The 21,502-nt window shown below is 49.7% G+C and overlaps 9 protein-coding genes across 9 annotated transcripts; 7 read left to right on the top strand and 2 right to left on the bottom strand.

Moving 5' to 3' along the window:
- The first annotated feature begins 180 nt into the window (after positions 1-180).
- BC939DRAFT_15697 (Aldehyde/histidinol dehydrogenase) lies at positions 181-2,459 on the top strand. The gene is made up of 4 exons (XM_051550257.1): positions 181-380; positions 471-523; positions 651-1,622; positions 1,721-2,459. Exons 1-4 carry the CDS (start codon positions 233-235, stop codon positions 2,366-2,368), a joined length of 1,821 nt encoding a protein of 606 aa, XP_051407238.1. The 5' UTR covers positions 181-232; the 3' UTR covers positions 2,369-2,459.
- A 1,506-nt stretch (positions 2,460-3,965) lies between these two features.
- Positions 3,966-5,546, top strand: BC939DRAFT_507617 (phosphate:H+ symporter; the record flags this gene model as incomplete). Its single annotated transcript, XM_051560900.1, has 1 exon — positions 3,966-5,546. The coding sequence occupies one exon, from the start codon at positions 3,966-3,968 to the stop codon at positions 5,544-5,546; it is 1,581 nt and encodes a 526-aa protein (XP_051407237.1).
- A 1,261-nt stretch (positions 5,547-6,807) lies between these two features.
- BC939DRAFT_488109 (uncharacterized protein) lies at positions 6,808-7,894 on the top strand. Its single transcript, XM_051559369.1, has 2 exons — positions 6,808-7,058; positions 7,171-7,894. Exons 1-2 carry the CDS (start codon positions 6,858-6,860, stop codon positions 7,747-7,749), a joined length of 780 nt encoding a protein of 259 aa, XP_051407236.1. The 5' UTR covers positions 6,808-6,857; the 3' UTR covers positions 7,750-7,894.
- A 146-nt stretch (positions 7,895-8,040) lies between these two features.
- On the bottom strand, positions 8,041-10,254 carry BC939DRAFT_496834 (NADP-dependent oxidoreductase domain-containing protein; the record flags this gene model as incomplete). Its single annotated transcript, XM_051559698.1, has 5 exons — positions 9,942-10,254; positions 9,712-9,825; positions 9,525-9,595; positions 9,316-9,434; positions 8,041-8,963 (listed from the first exon to the last, which is right to left on the bottom strand). Exons 1-5 carry the CDS (start codon positions 10,131-10,133, stop codon positions 8,041-8,043), a joined length of 1,419 nt encoding a protein of 472 aa, XP_051407235.1. The 5' UTR covers positions 10,134-10,254.
- Positions 10,195-12,736, top strand: BC939DRAFT_466679 (uncharacterized protein). Its single transcript, XM_051557677.1, has 6 exons — positions 10,195-10,817; positions 10,899-11,466; positions 11,580-11,770; positions 11,852-11,973; positions 12,070-12,229; positions 12,326-12,736. The coding sequence occupies exons 1-6, from the start codon at positions 10,305-10,307 to the stop codon at positions 12,494-12,496; spliced, it is 1,725 nt and encodes a 574-aa protein (XP_051407234.1). The 5' UTR covers positions 10,195-10,304; the 3' UTR covers positions 12,497-12,736.
- A 2,323-nt stretch (positions 12,737-15,059) lies between these two features.
- Positions 15,060-15,959, bottom strand: BC939DRAFT_388304 (uncharacterized protein; the record flags this gene model as incomplete). Its single annotated transcript, XM_051551861.1, has 2 exons — positions 15,060-15,427; positions 15,815-15,959. Coding segments are annotated over 2 exons (513 nt in total), but the record flags the coding sequence as incomplete, so codon positions are not given.
- A 1,646-nt stretch (positions 15,960-17,605) lies between these two features.
- On the top strand, positions 17,606-18,532 carry BC939DRAFT_15434 (uncharacterized protein). The gene has a single exon (XM_051550245.1). The coding sequence runs from the start codon at positions 17,699-17,701 to the stop codon at positions 18,251-18,253; it is 555 nt and encodes a 184-aa protein (XP_051407232.1). The 5' UTR covers positions 17,606-17,698; the 3' UTR covers positions 18,254-18,532.
- A 45-nt stretch (positions 18,533-18,577) lies between these two features.
- Positions 18,578-19,502, top strand: BC939DRAFT_509609 (uncharacterized protein; the record flags this gene model as incomplete). The annotated part of the gene is made up of 1 exon (XM_051561088.1): positions 18,578-19,502. One exon carries the CDS (start codon positions 18,578-18,580, stop codon positions 19,466-19,468), a length of 891 nt encoding a protein of 296 aa, XP_051407231.1. The 3' UTR covers positions 19,469-19,502.
- Positions 19,503-19,675: 173 nt separating this feature from the next.
- BC939DRAFT_481366 (uncharacterized protein) lies at positions 19,676-21,306 on the top strand (the record flags this gene model as incomplete). Its single annotated transcript, XM_051559020.1, has 3 exons — positions 19,676-19,862; positions 19,884-19,999; positions 20,281-21,306. The coding sequence occupies 3 exons, from the start codon at positions 19,676-19,678 to the stop codon at positions 21,304-21,306; spliced, it is 1,329 nt and encodes a 442-aa protein (XP_051407230.1).
- Between the last annotated feature and the right edge of the window lie 196 nt (positions 21,307-21,502).

Genomic DNA, 21,502 nt, shown 5'->3' with positions numbered 1-21,502 from the left:
TCCATTCGTACCGCTGCTCGCGCTGTTTCCGAGAAATAACACCGGTGGACGTTGAGCATGTCTCGATGGCCAGGTGCTGGTACTTTCCTCAAACATTCCTACTGTCAAGGCGCGGGGATTGAACGTAATACAAAAAAAAAAAAAAAAAAAGTGGCGTGAATAAGGGACAAGGTCCTCCATCACTTCCTTCCTTTCCTCATCACTCTCTCCGTCCCATCAATCTCTCATCTACATGTCTCTGATCCCTCCAGCTCTCTCGGAGGACACGCTTACCATCCTGTGCGGGGTCAGCCTGGTGGCTGCCTTGCTCATCGGTCACACTCTGTTCGAGCGACTTCGGCCCTACCCCTCAATCGCGTTTGAAGTCGCGTTACCAGAAGGCAAGATATTCATTTCAACGCCCAACCTTTGAGGAAAAGTAAAAAAAAAACCCGAAAGATCCCGTTATTAAATGGCCTTTATGTTAACAGAGGTATTGCCAGGCTGGAAAGGAGGCAGCATTCTGACGAACCCGAGCATCCAGGTAAGGGCACAGACACCCCACACCGAGACAATGGCTTGTTATCTCCATCAATTACCGCGGGGATGGTGTTTATTCACGTACAAAGAACTATGGTTAACATGTGTTGGCTGCCATCGGCGAACCATAGGAGCCCTCGCGTCCAGGACAGATCATCTGCTATGATCCCTCAACAGCTCGTCATCTCGCCACGATCCGTGCCCACACCAAGGAGGATGTGGATCTTGCCCTTATCAAGGCGCGCAAGGCTCAGGAAAAGTGGGCAAAGACAACATTTGCGGAGCGCAAGGTTGTGCTCCAGTCGCTGTTGGACTTTATCCTTTGTCATCAAGAGTCAATCTGCAGGGTTGCCGCCAGGGACACGGGCAAGACCATGGTCGATGGTAAATTTGGCGAAATCCTGACAACCTGTGAACGTATTCGCTGGACATTGGCCCATGGCGAGGATGCACTTAAGGACGATTACCGTGACCCGGGTCTCCTGATGTTCTACAAATCAGCCAAGGTCGAATATCGCCCGATGGGTGTGGTCGCTGCTTTGGTATCCTGGAATTATCCCTTTCACAACACCTTCGGACCCTTTATCACCGCCATCTTTGCAGGAAATGGAATTCTGATCAAGGCCTCGGAGCATGTGGCCTGGTCGACTATGAATTATTATGCCAAGATTGCACGGTCATGTTTGGAAGCTTGCGGCCACGATCCTGATCTGGTGCAGTTCCTGGTTGGTTTCCAGGATTGTGGAGAGGCAGTTGTGACAAGCGGAGTGGATGGCATCACCTTTATTGGATCTCCTGGAGTGGGCACCAAGGTTGCTATGGCTGCCTCCACCAACCTCACGCCCTGTGTTCTCGAGTTGGGCGGAAAAGATGTCGCGATTGTGAATAAGGATGTTGATCTGAAAGCCGTAGTCCCGATCCTGATGAGAGGCGTCTTCCAGAACTGCGGTCAAAACTGTATTGGCATTGAGAGGGTTATTGTGCACGAGGCTATCCACGACAAGTTGATCGAGATGGTGGACAGCCGAATCAAGCAGCTGAAGCAAGGCCCACCTCTGGAGATGGAAAATATTGACTGTGGGTCCATGACTATGAGCGGTCGAGTATGTCTTTTATTGCCTCTCTTCTAGGATGTGATGCGCACTGTTACGCCTTTTGCGTCGAAAGCAAGTAACTCATCTTTTCAATCCATTCTACGTAGACCCCGATCTTAGAAACCCTAATTCAGGACGCCGTCAGCCATGGAGCGACATTGGTGGCAGGAGGAAAAGGATTTGTCCATCCAAAATTCCCTCAGGGGCAATTCTTTACTCCTACTTTGATCACAAATCTTCGAACCAACATGAAGATCGCTCAGGAGGAGGCCTTCGCACCTATCATGGCCGTTTTTAAGTTTTCGAACTTGGACGAAGCTGTCTCAATTGCCAACTCGTCCATCTACAGCCTTGGATCGAATGTATTTTCACGCAACCAAAAGGAGGGCGTGTATGTCATGGATCGTCTTCGTGCTGGAATGAGCAATCTGAACGATTTCGGCGTCAACTATCTTTGTCAGTCGCTGCCTTTTGGGGGAGTCGGCAAGAGTGGCTACGGACGATTTGGTGGTCCAGAAGGCCTGCGCGCAGTCTGTCACCAGAGATCGATTACGGTGGATCGGTGGCCCATGCTTATCCAAACGTTTTTGCCTCCGGTGCTCCAGTACCCTATGAACAATGTTGGAGATGCGATTGTGGTCACCAGGGATCTGGTTAACATCATCTACGCTGGATGGGTGGGTCGAATCAAGTCGGTCTTTGAGATCGTCAAGGTCATGCTTGTGGGGGCGAATGAACCCGAGCAGCTGTCATAAATAGAATCCATCGATCGAAGAGTTATTGAATACAAGCCTAGTCAAACAGAGATCGGATATTCCCTTGGTGGAATTAAAGTTGAAGAGGCAATCTGACATACAGCCTTTGGCGCACATCTACGGAGGAGAGTCTGCCAAGAAAGGAGCAGTTTGTGTCCAGGCAAGTCACTGTGGCGGGGAAATGCAACACGCACAGAACATTATCGTCTTCCAAACAGAAACGGGGGGGAGGGACTTGAGCGTGGAGGAGGAAGACGAGGCGTGGCGGTTGCATGGACGGGTGGAGGTGCTCATGGCGGGCTGCAGTGGCTGGGGGCGACCATTGGCGGTTCGGATGCATCGAACGAATGCGATATGTTGCTTGTCGACTAAAAGGACGGAACGTATCTGTGTAGATAGGGCGAGTGCAGTACATGCAGCGGGCAGGGATATAGTCCAGTCCAGTCCAACTGGATCGGCGTTAACTCAAAATGGGAAGGTTTATACCACCAATAATAATACCAATGAAATTCAGCCGGAGATGCATGCAGCCCGGACAAAGCATGGGCCATGTGTAGGCACATCTAGACAAGAACGTGCCACTGATCTGCGACCATGATTCGATCGGGTATACCGCACAGTAATAAAGACATGTACCGCAGGCAGAGGATCTACCGACTTTATTATATTGCAATGCCTTCGATCTATTCATACAACCACCTCCGTAGCCTCGACTTACTGGCCGCCGACCACTGCTGCTGGCGAACCTGACGCTGAAGATGCTGATGGCAGCCATTGGATGGATAGCCTATGGCGCTGCTTATCGCTGCTTATTGGTTTCGCATTCGGATGGAGGAGAGTCGACTCGGCTCCAGACATGCTTGGGCCATGCAAGACAAGGCAGGCCTCTGAACACGAGCCCAAGTAAGGTTTATAGAGATGAATCCGCGTTCCAGCCAATCGTAGCCGGGGATCGACTACACGCGCGTGCAAGCATTGGCCCACAGCCGCCGCAGAGTATATGCATAAAAAGCCCATACGGCCAGACTAGCAAACAGGACTAGCCAGGGAGTCATCTTTCGACCCAATATGGCCAAAAGCTGTCCAACCAGCCTACCACACTAAACAAAGGGCGCACCTGTACTGTACAGCCGTATGAGCAGCTCTCCGTCCCCTGCTCCGACAACAGACAGCTGAAATGAAGAGCGGAGCAGCCCCGCAGGCTGAGAAGGCCAGTAGCAAGATGAGCAGCGCTTCCTGCAGGCCCTGTCGTGCGGTCCACGTTCGTTTGCCTGTGGGCCACAGCCAATGGTACTCTGCGCTGTTCTGTCCGGAACAACTGCCCCAGTGGGTGGATTAGCTTATACACATCCAAGCAGACCACTACCCCTTTGGATCTCGCCGAGGGCATAGACTCGATCGCTGTGCTTCCTTATAAATACCGGCTGCTGTAGCGTCCCCAGTCCTCGCTCCTCCTCCGGTATCCCCCCTCCCCCTCCCCCTCCCCTTGTCCTTTGCGCAGATCACCTCTCCGCACCCTTCACCACTAACCCTCCTTGTCATACCCGCACGTCCCCTCGCCTTTCTCCTTCACACACATCCTCCACTCACACGTATCATGTCCACGGAGTACAGCAACACAAAGCTGGACGCAGCACAGCTGAATGAGCGTCGCCGCGAGGCCTTGGCCAAGATCGACAACGCCGAGTTTGGTTGGTTCCACATCCGTGCCTGCCTCGTGGCCGGCGTCGGCTTCTTCACGGATGCATACGACCTCTTCGCCATCAATTTGGTCACGCCCATGCTTGGAATCATCTACTTTGCCAATGGCACTCTTCCCTCAGACTTGGACTTGGGCATCAAGGTCGCGGCTTCTGTCGGAACCTTTCTCGGTCAGATTGGGTTCGGCTACCTTGCCGATCGCCTCGGACGCAAACGCATGTACGGTATCGAGCTGATGATCATTATTGTTGCTACGCTTGGTCAGGCCCTCTCTGGAAATGGATACGTCCTCTCCTTGCCTGCTGCCCTGATTATCTGGCGTGTGCTTGTCGGTATCGGCATCGGTGGTGATTACCCCCTCTCTGCCGTCATCACCTCGGAGTTCGCCACTACCAACCGCCGCGGTGCCATGATGGCCGCTGTCTTTGCCATGCAGGGGTTCGGATACTTGACCACCGGTCTCATTGCCATTATTCTCCTTGCAGCCTTCAAGAACAGCATCATCGCCAATCCTCAGAATCTGGACTATGTCTGGCGCATCTTGATCGGCTTTGGATGCATCCCTGCCCTTGTCGCCGTCTACTTCCGCCTTACCATCCCTGAGACTCCCCGCTACGTCTTGGATATCGAGAACAACCTCAACAAGGCCGAGCGCGACGTCGCTAACGTCCTCAAGGAGAACCGCAACCACCTTCAGTCCGAGGACGACAACGAGGTCCTCCAAAATCCCTCGACTGCCAAGGGTTCCTTCTCGGACTTCATCGCGTACTTTTCAAAGTGGAAAAACTTCAAAGTCCTCTTCGGTACCTCCATGGCCTGGTTCGCTCTCGATGTGGCCTTTTACGGAATCGGTCTCAACAACTCCTTCATCCTATCTTCGATCAACTTCTCATCCGTCAAGGGCGACTACTGGAACACCTGCTGGAACGCTGCCGTCGGTCAGATCATTATTGTTCTTCTCGGCTCCGTTCCCGGCTACTGGGTCACTGTCTTCACCATCGAGCGTCTTGGTCGTATCAAGATTCAACTGCTCGGCTTCTTTATGTCCTGCGTCCTCTTTTGCGTCTTGGGATTCGCATACAGCCAGATCAAGAACTACTCTGTCGCTCTCTTCGTCTTCCTCTTTGCTGCTACTCAATTCTTTCAGAACTTTGGGCCCAATTCCACAACCTTTGTCATCCCCGGCGAGGTCTTCCCTACTCGCTACCGCTCTACCGGTCACGGTATCGCTGCAGGTTCCGGTAAGCTGGGTGCCATCATTGCTCAGGTCGGATTTTCTCAGCTCAAGGACCGCGGTGGCTCTAACGCCTTCATCCCTCAGTTGCTGCAGATCTTTGCCCTGTTCATGTTGATCGGTTTATTGGTGACATTCCTCATCCCCGAAACCCGTGGCAAGACACTTGAAGAGCTGTCGAACGAGAACGACTATGCCACAGACAGCCACAACAACAATACCTTAAATGAGGAGGAGAAGTAGAGAAACTTTGGTTCTCGCCACCTTCCTCTTCATGGTGTATTTTTATACTCTATCGATCTATCTATTACCATACCTAATAAAGCCATTATGGATTCCAAACCCATGCATTTAATCGCATTGCAAAACTTCTCTCATTATGCAGTTATAAACTTGCTACCGTACTAACACTGGGGCTACTGTTGCACAGACGCACCTTGAAAATGGTCTCTCTCAAAGGCCCAACAGAAAAGTAGAAACAGCGTTAGTAGTCCCAGGCCCGAACGAGGACCTACATGAATGCGGTATCGGCTTTAGCGCGGACTCCCCTTTTTTTACTTTGACAGTGAATTACGGTGCACTTTTGCGCGAATTCTATGTGGGATCAGGACTGCACAGGTCAGTATTTTGAGTCTGATGGCAAAGCCCGTGGTTTCTATGTGCTCTCACCCCGAAGGCCGCGTGCCTGTATGTGAGCTGGAGGGCGCGTATAATTCGGATGCAGACCTTTGTAGCGGGGGTGCAGCAGTTATACAGTGGTCGTTTTTTTTTTTTTTTTTTTTTTTGCAGGGCACCTCCTCATCACCTCGATATATCCTCAGCTGCTATCAGCTCAATTAAAAGATGGGTACGCTCTGGACTGTCAATCCGACCGTAACTAACATGATGATGGCCGAGTACGCGCTGGTGACGGCTAAGCTCTGCGTTTGATACCAGAGATTTCTGCAGACGGTCATCGATGCACCTGCCATTTAGCGGAAGCAGCCATAGCAGTGTATACTTGCAAAGTCCCTCCTCCTTTCCCCCCCTCCTACCCTTGGTAGATGAAATGGCAATAGTGTCCGAATATGCTGCTATATGGTCGCGCTGCTTGGCCACCTTTGGAGTGTGTGGCATTCGCAGCAAAGATCGTTGTTGGCCAGCAGCCACCGAGGGTACGCAGGATTTGATATTAGGTTTTGGGGTTGTGCCTGTATAAAAGGAGGATCGAAGCCAGCGGTCTTTTGTTCCTTGTTCCAGTTGAACAAGAAGACCGTTGTGCTGATCACTCGCTACAGTGTGCGTAGTTGTGCGTTAGACCCTTGTATTCAGTGTGGAACACAAATTATTCGAGCATTCAGATTGGGAGTTTCCTTACTCCATACAACTGTAAAAGAACTATCTCCAAGCGCAACATCGTCCAGCGCAGCTGAGCCCTTAACATTTTAAGGTTTATTGCTGGACGTCTCAGTCTATGACGTGCTTCGTTATCAGAAGGTGAACCATTCTCGTCTTGAGCATCCAGCCTTTCTTCATTGCTCCCCGAATTGATCGACTGACCCACAGTAACTCAACATGCCTCTCCACACCGCCGGACAGACACAGATCTACACCTTCCCCGACACCGCTGCGCTGTCGCAGGGCCTTGACAAGTACGTCGCTAGGCTATCAGAAGAGGGCATCAAGCGCCACGGCAAATTCGCCATCGCCCTGTCTGGAGGATCTCTGCCCAAGCAGCTGAGCGCCATCCTCAAAGACAACCCCTCCGTCGACTTTGTAAGAGGAACTATCTATACAATGGTACAATGATATGGGCGGAGAACACCCATTTAGACTCGCAATGGCCCTAATTCTTCATTTCTTTATGTTCCCACGAACCATGGCGTAGTCCAAGTGGATCGTTTACTTTGCGGATGAGCGCTGCGTACCGCTGGACCACGAGGACTCGAACTATCTGCTTGCCAAGAAGGAGCTCTTCGACTTTGTCAACATCCCTGAGGAAAACATCCACACCATCAACCCAGAACTCATCCACAATCCTGAAGAGGCTGCAGAGGATTATATCTCGCAACTGGCTGCCACCTTTGCCACCAAGGACTCTGTGCGTTTTCCAGTCTTTGACCTGATCCTCCTTGGCGTCGGTCCCGATGGCCACACTTGTTCCCTGTTCCCGGGCCATGAACTCCTGCAGGAGACCGTCGATTGGTGCGCCGCGATCACCGATTCGCCCAAGCCTCCCCCACGCAGGATCACCTTCACCTTCCCGGTTGTGAACCACGCCCACCATGTAGCCTTTGTCGCCGCTGGCGAGGGAAAACAGGATATGCTGCATCGCATCTTGGATACACACGGCGACTTGCCTGCGCAGTTGGTCAAGCCCGTGACAGGAACTCTCTCCTGGTTTGTTGACGATGCTGCAGCTGCCAAAATCACGTCAACTACCCACAAAGGTCTCGAGCGACTCTAATGAGAATATCTCAATGGCGCTCTGCTCTCGTCTATTCACTCACTACGTCCCTATATGTATCTGTCCTAGGAATGAGTGGATCATTGCTATCTTTATCATAATAAAAACTTGCTACCCCTTCTTGCAGTACAAAGCCTATATGATCTGTCAACCCTTGGAAGCAGAGGAACCGTGGCGTACATATTTAGATAATGCCGTCGGCCTTTAATTGAGTCGAATGGCATTATTATGAGGCATAGTGGTAGGCAGTGACATGACCCACGTCCATTGAGGCGCTAGTCAATGACTCTTTTATTTGGTTCCCACCATTATTTTGAGCATCTCCCGTGCAAAGTCCACATATGGTTGGCGCTTCATACCCAGAAGAACTGAATTAACCTGGGCGTACTCTAGTAAGTATTCGATCGCGAACTGCTCGACTGTGCTGCCTTTCAAATCAATACCGCGGTCAGTCAACATCTTTTTGACGCGATCCGATTCCTGCGAACGCACCTGCTGATGAAAAGCTCGGACAAAGTGGTCGAGATGCGTGATCAGCCGGTCGATCTCCTGTACGCTGGGTTTCGCGTATGGGACCGGGCTACTGCGGCCATGGGACTGAGTAGGAGTATGGTTAGGACCTTCTACATCCGTTGGCATTGGTTCCTGTTCCTGGTATTGAGACTCGTGCGAGTTAGACGAGGGTATCGAAAGGTGTTGGTGCTGCAAACCCTTGACTTTCACGGGCCGCGCCAATTCCTGATGCAGAAGATTTTTGATGGACGCACCCTCCATATGTATTATTGACAGCTTGTTCGTCCTGAGCGAGGCATCCAGGTCTTCAATCATCTCGGTTAACCGCTGCATTTTTGGTTGTAGGTACTCTCGTCGTTGGCTAAGTACGCAGAGACTCTCCAGGACCTGAGTCTTAGCCTCTACATAGGTTGGCGCCTGCGGTGGTGGATACGATGCGAGTCGGACAGGCTGACGACTCAAGGACATGGCGTTCAAAGGTCGATTGAGAAACACGCCAAGGCCGTGATCCTTGGCCCACTTGGCCGTTGTCTCGACACCTTCCATCTCAAGCAGGTTGCCTGGCATTTGCAGAAAAGCAAGCCCGTGTGATGATTGTGGGAGCGAATGGTAGGTCGACGTTACGAGATAAGGGCGAACGGCAGATCCGGGACGCTCAAAGTCTTTTGTTTTGTTAGCTGAAGGCGATGTCAAGGGCGAATCTTTGTTAGATGTAGATTTTCCGCTTTCAGGGCGTGGGCCCGAATGTTTTTGAGCCTGCACCCTCTCAAAAGCTTGGGTCGCCATCTTGACCAAATTTTGGTACGGCAGGAAATGCGCGTGAGATGGTTTCAGAGAAAACGAGTTGCTACTAACACCGTATGCACGAATACGACCCCTTTCAATCTCTCGCTCTAGTTCCTCAAACAGTACCGACAAGCGGTTTAGGAGAATATCCTGATGCTCTTCGATAAAGGTAAATAATAAACAGGCGAAATGATGGTGAGATGAAAAGGGTTGTAAAAAAAACACTTTCAGGTGCGTACCATTAGATATGTGCTTCAGCCAGCTTACTTTTGACGTTGACTTCTGTATGCTTGATATTGCTCATGAGATAATATTCTGGGTTGTGGACAAAGAGAATATCAACGAACTTGGTCCGCAGACGCTCGAGGGAGCGGGTAAGCTGATCTCTACACGGCAAATGAGGGGTCAGCAGCCTATATTTACTTGTGCTCCACACAGGCGGCAATGAGCACGTTCTGTGTTATATTCGGTTGTACCTCATAAACTCCGGATGGATGCAATGATAGCATTCTGGCGAGTATTTCACAATCTCTTCGGGCGGAACCTTCTATTGCATTGTCGAACAGCGGCCCATAACAAAGGTTGATGAAGCAGCAGACGTGTGAGAAAGATACTCAGAGACCCAGAGAAGTGAGTACTCCGGCAGATGAAGGTGTTTGTTACCTGAAAGACACCTTCCGATAAAAGCCGCATATTTTTGTTCTGGATATAGCCAAACTTGGTCGAAATAACAACCTCGTCTCGACGCAGTGTGTCGCGGCGTGGATGAGACAGTACCTGCATGCGGATCATTACATGGAGGATGTGTGGGCGGAAGTGTGGGACGGAGGTGTGGGCGACAATGTCTGCATAGAGTTTGTTGAGTACTGATAGTAAAACGACAGAATGCGTACCTTGCCGATGAGCAGCTCACTCTTGCCGTCGGAGTAGTTGGAAGATGTATCTATGAGGTTGATGTTGTGTCTGGGATCCTTTTGACGCTCAAGGGCCTTGTAGAGCACACGCTCGTGCTCAGGAACACCCAGGGCCAGTCGGTAGGCACCGACGCCCAGTCGAGAGATGGCGCGCGGCGTTGGGCTTGTCATCCGGATGAGGGTGAGGTGCAGAGGTATTTGGCCGGGTAGGGGAGCCAGGAACGGACCCAAAGGAAGAAAGGAAGAAGAAAGGAACGGAAGAAAGGAAGAAGAAAGGAACGGAAGAAAGGAAAGGAGGAAAAGAGGAAAGAGGAGACAGTCCAGGAGGGCCAATTGGAGGCAATGAACCACTGCACTCAAGCTGCAAACCTTGTTTTTCAACGACCTCATCTTGATGCTGATGCAGGGTTCCTCATCCCGGTCCCTCTGCCGACAAGCACCATGTTCGCGTCCTCGGGATTGTTCACGGCGATCCCATGTCCTTTTACGCCTACATGTCCGCGCGAATCATTCTGTTTCTACTCTCATATCCCCGTTCCTGAAGCAGAGACCGCACGCACCGCCAAGCGGAAACTTGACAATGCAGGAAGCACACAGGATGCCACCAAAGAGGCTATACTGCGGCCTGCCAAACAGAACCGTGTGAAGTCTCAGTCAGAGGAGAAAGCGGTTAAAGAGACATCAAGGAATCAACCCCCGATCTCCGCTGTGGAGGCTGCCAGGAGACGCCGACAGGCATTAGATACCACCTCCACGTTGCCTTCTTCATCCTCACTAGGAGTAATTGCTGGATCTAAGAGTAGCGCTGTCCTCTTGGCCAGACCCGACGTCGCCAGTGCGTCTTCATTCAAGAAGGTACGGGACCGATTTTCGGCAAACACAGAACGCTGTAACTGGATATGGCACATTTCATAACAAAGAGTCGGTGAATATTAGGCGTCTGCGTTGGGCTCGACAATATCGGGGCCGCCGGTTCTCAAGATCGATCTTAGAGCTCATAGCAAACCGCAATTTCGCCAAGCAGTGGCAATGCAGTATTACAGCGAATTTTGTCGCATTTACGCACCATTGTCCGATGTTGGCGCAAATACGGCAACCGTACATGCCATTGAGCAAGAGAAAGCCGTTCACTCGAAGACAAATCAAGGCAGTTATCGCAGTCTGGCAGCAACAATCTTGCAGCGACTGAAAAAGAGGCCGCTTACGACCGGAGAGGATGATATCGGGATCGATGGCGTATGGGTTGATCCAACTTTAAAATCAAAGGAGATTTCGGCCCTGGACGAGAGCTGGAGAGGCGCATCCAAATACGTTCAGACGCTGGAGCAGCTGGAGGCGAACGGTTACCCAATTACGTTACCAACAGGCGCACCCGTGCCGCTAGACGATTCCCAGATTTGCGACCGATGTCAAAAGAAATTCGTCAGAAAGGATGCGCTCTCCGACGAGGACAAGCAGGCATGTTTCTACCACGAACTCCGGCTAAGAACAAAGAAGGTCCACGGTAAGCAGATGTTGGAGGTTATGCGCATATCACCAGCAAAGACTCGTCTTTTGAATACTATACTGTCCAAGATCAAAGGCTGCTAACAAAATAACTTTGTCCAATTAATCTAGGTGAAAAGATTAGGGTCTTTCCATGCTGTGAAGCTGGACAAGGAAGTCTCGGTTGCAAAGAGGGGGCCCATGTGTTCAAAGAAGATGACTTTTTGTCCCTTCACTCTCGGATTCCGTTCATTGAAACGCCAAGAGCGAGTAGCTCTGGGGGCCAGAAGACTCATGCAGTTGTGGCTATGGATTGCGAAATGGTATAAATCGTCTTTTGCTAGAAGAGTATCCAAAAAACAGACACTTCACTGACACGCAGCGCTCTTTTGTTCAAAATGCAGTGTTACACAACGGGCGGGTTCGAGCTGATCAGGATATCGGTGGTAGACATAGCCGGCAAGCCCATCATGGACGAGCTTGTCAAACCGAAGCAGGAAGTCTTAGATCTGAACTCTCGATTTAGGTTCGTCTTGACTTACATGATATGAATGGTTACCGGATCTCGTTTTGCTCAGAACATCTCACTCTGACATATCTTTGGATCAAACCTCTATGCTAGTGGTATAACGTCTCTGAGCGATGCCAAGTACAGCCTGGAACAGGCACGGAGTCGGTTTCTTGAGCTTATCAACAGAGACACCATCATTATCGGCCAGAGCCTGGAGAACGACTTCAAAGTCCTGCGGCTGATTCACACGCGTGTCATCGACACAGCCATGGTAGGCATCTTTTCTCACGGCCTAGGGTAAGGTGTGATGCTGTCATGCACTCTGCCGGATTGTGCCCTAACGTTTTCTGCACTCTGACTGCTGTAGCTGTACCTCCACCCACAGCATCTTCAAAACTATCGATATTCGCTCCAGAGCCTTGCACGGGAGCATCTTCGAGTTCATATCCAGGACTCTGAGGAGGGGCATGATTCTTTTGAGGACGCAAAAACCTGTCTGGACCTGGTGCGGCTCAAGATCGCAAAAGACATCACATAGTAAGAGAATAAAAAACACTATATCAAGTGTAAGTGCACGTCAGTTCTCCCAGGACGACCTCGTATTTATTCTTAAGAATAAATTTGAAGTGTCGAGCCTTTTGCTTACTCTCATCGAATCTGCCTGTTCCATCCTCAGCTGCAGAGAGTTGTCGTATACCCCCTCATCAGCTGCCGTACCGTTACCTGGCAACTTATCGTGTTTTTTGCAAAAGTAATAAACAACGCTACTGGAAGCACCCCATCTTCCCATTTCCCCAAATGGTCTTTTTTACCAGGTCGTTCTTTCTTTCTATCTCGTTTCACCACCTTCATTCTTTTGACTCCGCACTATCTCCGAGTCTTTAATCATTTGCGGAAGCACAAAGCCCATAAGCTATGCACTACATACCAACCTTTGATCAAGACGTACTTTTGGAGACTGGATCTACGCATACAACATAGGAGCTCTCGGAGGAACTCCCTGAGCACAGTACCGATCCCGGTGGATGTTCAACGCCTCCAGCTCCACTCGAATACATTGCCGCAGATTAGGACCAAATTCTTGTCAAACAACGACCGATATTCTTAATAAGGCCTCCCATAAGCTGGAGGCTCCAAGTCTCAATAATAGCAGCATCTGCCGCCTCAGTGTCAGCTTTGGCAGCAGCAACACACACCGTTCCAGCATTAGGGGCCACTGCATCAACTGCAACCTCAACTGCTTCCGCCGCAGTAGCATGGTCATCCAAATCAAGATTGGTTGCCGAGCAAAGAACTGGGCCAGTACGGAGAGTCTCAACTGGTATAAAAATCTACAGTATCAACAGTTCGCTACCACGAAATCCAGAATCCTTTAAAAGCTGGCGAATGAGTTGAAACAGCACGGTATGGGCGATTACGATGGGGTCGATGCGAAAGGTACTTCCAGGCAACAAAAGATTTTCTTAGTAGCACAGGCACTGGGGACGCCGAGGCGACATTGGAAGATTAGGCTCGTAAAAGATGTCATTGGTGCCACTTGGTCCCCGGGGTTTAGACGGAGGATCTGACCCACGACGCGGTAGAGCCACAGAGCTTGGTGAGAACCGCAAGGGTAATCCATGAAGATGAAGACGATAGTTATGAAAATGCTGTACAGGATGGATACGCTGTTAGCAACGGAGACTTATGAAGTCCGGACAAGGAGTCGCCTCTTGCAGCTGTAACGGAGCAGTGAGACTGTGGAGCATGGAGACTAAAACTTGCCTCAACATCCTGAGCGGTCATAGTGGTGAGGTCAATAGCGTCACGTATTTGCAAAAAGGCAATCAAGTTGCGTCCGGGAGTGATGACAAGACAGTGTGACTCTGGGACGTCGAAACAGGACTTTGTAGTGGCGAATTAAGTGGCCACGTCAGTTGGATTCATTTTGTTGAGTACTCGATGAAAGGAGATCAGATAGCCTCCGCTAGCGATGACATGACGATACGGCTTTGGGACGTGGGTACCGGGGTCTGCCGCCACGTATTACGTGGACATACCGCAGCAATTTCAGGGATCGTGTATTCGCCATGGGGAGATAAGATTGCCTCTGCCAGTGAGGACAAGACAGTGCGGTTATGGGACACGAAAACAGCGACTTGCTGCCACATCCTGAACGGGCATGAGGGCGTTGTTCTGGGCGCCATGTACTCACCGAACGGCAAGGAGATCGTTTCCGGTAGTACCGACAAGGCAGTGAGACTGTGGGATGCTGAAACGGGAAGCTGTCGCCAAGCCTTGGTGGGCCATAGCAGCGGTGTTACAAGCGTCGCCTATTCGCCAAAAGGCGATGCGATTGCCTCTAGCAGTTCGGACAAGACCGTGCGATTATGGGTCATGGAGTCAGGATGTTGCCACCACATCCTGCGCGGACATAGTGAAGGCGTTTTGAGAGTCGTCTATTCGGCCATAGGCGATTTGATTGCTTTCTGCAGTTCAGATGCAACGCTACGCTTGTGGGACGTGGAAACCGGCGGGAGCCGCCACACTTTGAAGGGTCATAAGGACAAGGCTTGGACGGCGATGTTTTCGTCCGCAGGGGACCAACTGATTTCTTGTGGCGATGACCACGCAGTGAGGCTATGGGATGTGGAAACTGGAGTCTGCCTTCAGACCTTCAGTCATAAAAGTGCTGTTTGGAGCATAAACTATTCTCCGAGAGGCGACCTGGGTGCTTTTGCCGGTGATGACGGCACAGTGCGGCTATGGGATGTTGAAACCGGAGGGTGTCGCCACCTCCTGAACGGCCATAGTTGGGCAGTTCGGTGCGTTATATATTCTCCAGAGGGCGGTCAACTACTCTCCGGAGGTCAAGACTGTGCATTGTACATATGGGACATCGAATCTGGAGCGAGCCGTCGCAAATTCAGTGGCCACACCGACATGATCCTGTGCATTGCGTATTCTCCGAATGGCGAACAGCTCGCCTCTGGGAGCCATGATGGTACAGTGCGGCTGTGGGACCTGGAAACCGCATCTTGCCGATATACGTAGATGCTTTTTGCATCACTGGCCTTGGCTTTGAAGGAGGGTGCGGTAGCCTGCATATCGTTCGCGCTATCATCTCCATTGGGGTAATCGAAGTCGTCCTGGGTCCAGTAGTTGTGATATAGTTCCATTGTAATGTTGCGCAAGGCGACCATACGCTTGATGTTTGAGAGTAGGCAGCAAAGCTTGTACTGTAGCGAGAAGATGCCCTTATCAGACGCTCTATTCACCACGGTATGACTGAACTTTGTGAATGTTGTCTGCATATCTCCAAAATAACTCTCAACCTTGGAGCGAAAGCTGCCAAAGACTGCGTTGTATCTGATCTCCTCTTCTGTCAACTCAATGCCCTTGCGCTTGCGGATCGGGCGGCAGAAAGTAGACGACGTGAGCGTGTCGCTGGCAGCTATTATGCCTTCCAGGTGCAGTGTGTATCCTCCATCTAGCGCAAGGCAGTCAAGGTGGTGGATCTTCTTGTCAATGGCCATTTTTAAGAGTATTGTACCGTCATTGAAGTCGCGACACTCTGCAGGCTGTGAGACAAAGACCACCATACTGTTCATGTCGCAGCATACCTGTGTCCTGAAGCCAGACTTTCGCAGCTTGTAGGAGTACATACTTGCTTTGTCCGCATTACGATAGGCAACGCAACTGTAGTGGCCGTCCAAATGCAGAGTAATGTGCTTGAATGTTTCTGGGTTGGTGGATCGAGAGCACAGAAGTCTCAACTTGATACTTGAGCACATCTCGGCCAAGCACGACGTGATTTTTGCATCCAGGGCATAGGTGTTGGTGCCGAAAAAGCCCTTGAATATCTCATGGAAGGAACTCTTTGGTAGGAACTCGTCCATGTCTGATATAGTGGTCCCTTGCAGCAGCATGTAGAGTATGAGGATACCTTTCTCGACGTTCCTATAAGGACCTGTGTAGCACTTTGTTCCAAATAGTACTGTCAAGAAGAAGAACACTGGAATGATCCCGAGACGATGCTGCACAAAGTCCTTGACCTTCCTCATGTCCTGAATGAGCTTGATGTCAGTGCGGTGAAATTTGGTACGCATTACCACGGGCCAGTCTTGGTGCAAGAAACCCCACTGTGCTGCAATCAGTTTGTCTAGCTCAGCATCCATTTTTCATCTACTTGTTAAAATAAGAATTTTCAATTACTAAGCATGCGCATGGACTATGAGGCAAGTCGGGTTCAAATATGCTATTGGCGTCTTGTTTTTTAAAAAATATCCTACCACACCGGCGCACGGACCATGGGGCAAGTCGCCCGTCTCTCTCATTAGAAAAGAAAAGGGCGACTTGCCCCAATGGTCCGTGCACATGCTTAGTAATAAACTAGCAAGTAGGCGACCGAGAGCCGGCCCAAAGATGGCTCGCAATTCGTACAAGAGTGTCCTAATGCTGTCAATGCGCGACACTCGAAGCAATCTGGTACATTTTTTTCTAGAAATATTTGATTAACTCTCTCTAATTAGCTACCACCGCTACCTGTCTCGCTGAGTGGAGTTGAGACGAGACAAACTACTTCGAACGCCTTTGCAGGGATTTCCAGAGTAGTTTGTAAGATGGAAAGGCTTGAGTCTGAGGTCATTCTACCCTAAGAATTTTCTCTTCATTCAGGTTATCTGCGATTCCTCTGCTGAAAAGCATGGTAAGAATACCATGTTCTTATTCTTTTTTATGTTTAAAACTACTATGAGAGGGACGCGATCAGCCAGCACACCCTTGATGCTGATGAAATCTGTGGACAGCACAGCAAACACCTGTCTTCAATAAAAATAAATAAATAAAAAAAAGATGCAGTATTGAATTACATAGTTGCCGCTATTGTCGCGCGTGAGCCAGACTACGCCATTCAAGTCAACTGCTGCTGCAATCGTGTCCTGTGCCTACTCGAGTAAACGGGTCTCTTGCCCCAAATCCAAAAGGTCTCCAATCGTCTCGGGCATGATCCACGCGCGTCGAGTGCAGTAGGTGATGCACACTCGTTTTCATTCGGTCATTTTTAGGTTCCCTGTTTCAGACCTTTTTGTTACGTGTATTGCTCCAAACCATGGCCTTTCATATCCAGAATAACGCGCTACATCATCGTTTACCGATGGGAGCGATCAAGAGAGGAGGCAAGTACTATGGGGAAGACTGAAGAAGGTCCCGCCATGAGCTCTTCGGCTCCAACAAGGCGCCAGTTAGGGCTGAATGCCGATCCCGCTTCCTCTTGCCGGTATGTCGCTTTGCGGCCTGTTCGTATTCCGATATCAACCGGATGGTTGATGTCTACGTCCATTAAAACTATTATCAGAACAGTGGTATCAAAATTGTAAAAAGAGCCATCGAATTTGCACCTCAACGTACCCTGAAGAAGAGCAGATCGTGAATGGCTAGAAGCGAAGCCGAGAGGTTGATGACCTTTGCTTCTAGCCTCGTCGCCTCCATCTCCACCAATCTTGTAACATTATCCCCAGATGTTCCCCAACAGAGCCCAATCCACTGGAGACATGGTCTTAAGGTCCGAAAATTGCAACTGTTAGTATTAATGTCTATGCCAGATGTGGAATACAAAGTAGACAAGAAATAAAACCTGGTACCTCCTATTATTAACCCAGAAACGAAAGCGTTTCTCAGTTCGCTCGCTCCGCCAACCTCCATTGATCGCCCAACCAAGACGTCGTGTAACTGCCTCGGAAACTTAAATTTGCTCTCCGATATGTACTTGTTACTGTTGGAACACCAAACCTTCGCCGCCTCTGCTATTGCCCAGTCAGTCTCTGGCAATTTCATGTTTCTCCATATGAGGTCGGCGCGGACTCCAACCCTCTTCCTCTCGCTCCCAATTGCCGATTCTCGATCTTTGTCTCTTCTCGCGGAAGAGTCGTGGCCGGTGATTTCGCCTGGTATTATAAAGCATCCGGGCACGCCTAATGCCATGTTAGTGCATACGCCCCACGCCGATTTAAGCCACCAACCCTCCGACAGGCTATCAGCAACACTAAACGGCAACGGATCCTCAGTCTCATACAGACACAGCCTAGAAAATGAAGAAACGAAGCATGATCAGAAGTGCCCGGGGTATATTTTTTTCGATGGACTACAACAACTTACCAGTTCAGCAAGCATTCATAAATTAGCTGACTCTCGGTATCTCGAGGACGCCTGTCCAGTAGATCTTGCAAGTCCTCAAGCGTGGCCACGCTGTCGAATTTGTCGAGATACTCCGATGCCTCTTTTGAATAGGGCGGAATGTGTGGGAGATCGCTGCTAATTTCGGTCCAATCGTCCTTTGAGAACAACTGCCGCGTTGTCTTGTCGCTCAAATCAATCATAAAGGATGAATTGGACTGCACAGAAGTTAGCCTATAAATTTTTTAAAAAAATTAAAAAGAAACTTATTGCAATTCATTAATGCTCTGTCCCGCCTCGAACAGCACATCCTCGACCACAGTTCCTGATCTGAGTGTCCATTTTCCCCCTAGACTCGAGAAGCGGCGCTGAAGAGATCTCCTCCTGTCGTCGGTAGACTGGTTAGAAATAGAAAGTTAATGGTTAAGAGTGAGTCTAAGTGAATCAGTAAAAAAAGAATATTGTAATGTACATGTACAGCAAATTCGATTCCGCTTACTTCGCAGTTGAAAAGAGCCAGACCCAACGTCCACAAGACAGATCCTATGCATGGGCTGATAAGGTCTCGAACACCTTCTTTGTGTCATACATAAGTGGTGTGTCAAGCGATGGAAAGACCTCGTACTATGAGTTCGCAAGTTACAAAGATCTTCCGGCATTCCTAACGGCGTACAGCAACATTGCAGCTAAAGACAGATGTTTTAACGAAACAATCAGAGATGGCCGAGAGTGCGTTGAGTACTACGACATCGACTGGAAACTCGATACCTCCTGGGAGGGGAAAAACGTCGCGGAGCTTGAACAGTGTGTGTTCGCCGAGTTCTTGGAAGCACGCAACCAGTTCGCGCCCGAGTATCCGGTCACAGAGGAGATGTGCCGTGTTCTAACTTCCTCGTCTGGCTCTAAAGTGTCGCTGCATATCCTCATCCCGAAGTATGTGTTTGAGAACAATAACGAGCACATGAAGGCGTTTATGGACAACTCCAAAGAAGCCAGAGGCAGCGATGAAGTTACAAATCTAACGAAGTACATTGACCCTGCAGTGTACATCAAAAACAGAGGAATTCGCATCCTTGGAAGCTGCAAACGCAGCAGCCCGGACAGAATACTCCAGAAAGCAGAGTGGCACTCTGCGTCAAAGAATACTAAAGACGAAGAGTTCTATATCACAAATGTGTCGGACGAAAGCACGCGGGTTGCTCCAGTGGAGTCCGTCAAGTCCAAGAGAAAGAGGGCTGACAGATCTGCATCTTCCGAAGAAAGCGAACAGGTTCAAGTTCGAGAGGACTCGAAGCTGCCGCAGTCTGTTGTTGACTCGGTGCAAGACACGTTCAGGAAGTACAAGCATGCTGGCTAGTATAAAATGCAGTACGATGGAAGAGGAATGCGGTTCAGTATCAAGCGAATAAAGAAAGGAAAGTGCGAGCTGTGTAACAGAGAGCATGACTCCGAAAATGCGTTTTTGAAACTCGGAACTACTGGGTTTCTGTACTTCCACTGCTACAGGTCTACCCGTGGGACAAGTAAGTGTGTTGGACGAATCGATTTCGAGGCCATCGTCGACATGACAGCAGCCACGATTACTATCGAATCTCGTCTCAATGATAACTTTAAAGCAGATACGGTAGACTGCACCAGATTCGTCAAGCTCGCGAATCAAACAATTCGTCATCTAAAAACAGCGCTTGGCTCTAAGAGAAGCTCCTACAAGCTTCTGTTCAGTCAAATGATTAAGTCTGCAACAGGAACAGGTAAGATAGAATTATGCACAGACATTATCAGGCAGTACCCTGGCCATAAGATCGTCTTCATGACACTGAGACGAACTCTGGCAGACGCATTCGTAGAAAGATTTGAAAGATTTGGATTCGCAAGGGCAAAATCGCGAGTAAAAGAGTCGTTGTCCAAGCCGAGTCACTATGCAGACTGTATGGACCTTACTACAAGGAAAAAGTCATCTTAATACTGAATGAAATCAGCCCTCTGTTTGCACAGATGACAAGCACTGATACCATGAAAGAGCGTCATGATCTTAACAACCAAGTTCTAAGAGCGTTTATTCAGGGAGTTGAAAGAGCCGTTTGTCTTGATGCAGACATGTCAAACGACGATGTAAATTACGTGAAAAGCTTTCGAGATGATGTGTATGTCATACACAACACATTCCAGCCACAAGAGGGTGATCAGGTTGTAATGTACCAGTCGCCGGATGTCCTCAATGACGAGGTCGTCAACTCACTGCAGGGAGGCAAGCGTTTGTGGATATCTAGTACGTTTAGTGCTCACAAAACAAACATTATGCACGAACAGCTCCGTAAATTGGGATTCAAAGGGATGTGTATCACGGTCGAGTCGACAGACTACGCCAAGAGCGATATGGCCAAGAATATCAACACGCTAATGTCTGGTCTGCAATACTTTATACACACCCCAGTGGTCAGTCAGGGAATCGACTACAATGTCCCCGACTGCGTTGATTTGGTAGTTGGATTCTTTAGCTCTCGCAGCGAAGTCAACTCAGAGTCGAGCAGGCAGATGATGCGTCGCGTTAGGAGTGCCAAAGAGAAAAAATATCTTATGTATATCGACCAACATACAAACAACCTCCCAGTCTCCGCAGAGAGTATCAAGCGCTGGATGGATAGCCAGTACTCCACCGTTACGGGGCCCACTAGCAAACTCTCAGGTGTCAAGCTGAAATACATCTACGGTGAACACATCGAGATCGACCACGACGATTATTATAACAGACTATTCACCATCGTGCAGATTAGAAAAAACCTGTCCTTAAACGGATTGTTCAGCAGATTCATCAGGCAAATGGCGGGCGAAGGATGCGTCATCTCGGCAGTAAGAGGAAAATGCAACGAATCTCACCCGCCTGTCCGAGAACGAGAAGAAATATCCGATAAACTGCGCAAGGAACACTGCGAGAATGTTGTGAACGCCAGGGACTTAACGCACGACCAGTTCATCGAGTTGTGCGAGATACCAGAGCTCGAGAAAGACGAGAAATTGGCGGTGCATAAGCATGCTTTAATACGGACATACGAAATACAAGATCCTGAAGTGGTGACCCCAGAATGGGTAGATCTGTATGACAATGATAACGAAAAGCGTGTGTTTAAGAATCTCGTCGCTCTTGCAACAGATTTCGATACAACGATGGAAGACAAACTCGAAGAGGTGCAGTAACGAGAACAATTAGGTCTCCAATTTGGTTGGAATACACAGATCCCCCACAGAATGAGGGATTCAAATTTCGTCAAGCTACAGTGTGCTGTAGATATTCTAACGGCATGCGGATTCCAGAGCACGTTTGCGAAGAATACAGTGCCTACTGGCGTCCTGAAAGAGGGGATAGCCCATCTGTTCGAGTCCATACTGGGTG

This window comes from Gamsiella multidivaricata (genome assembly GCF_025024155.1).
Source record: "Gamsiella multidivaricata strain RSA 2152 chromosome Unknown BC939scaffold_100, whole genome shotgun sequence".
Taxonomy (NCBI): domain Eukaryota; kingdom Fungi; phylum Mortierellomycota; class Mortierellomycetes; order Mortierellales; family Mortierellaceae; genus Gamsiella; species Gamsiella multidivaricata.
This window is presented reverse-complemented; position numbering and strand designations above follow the sequence as displayed.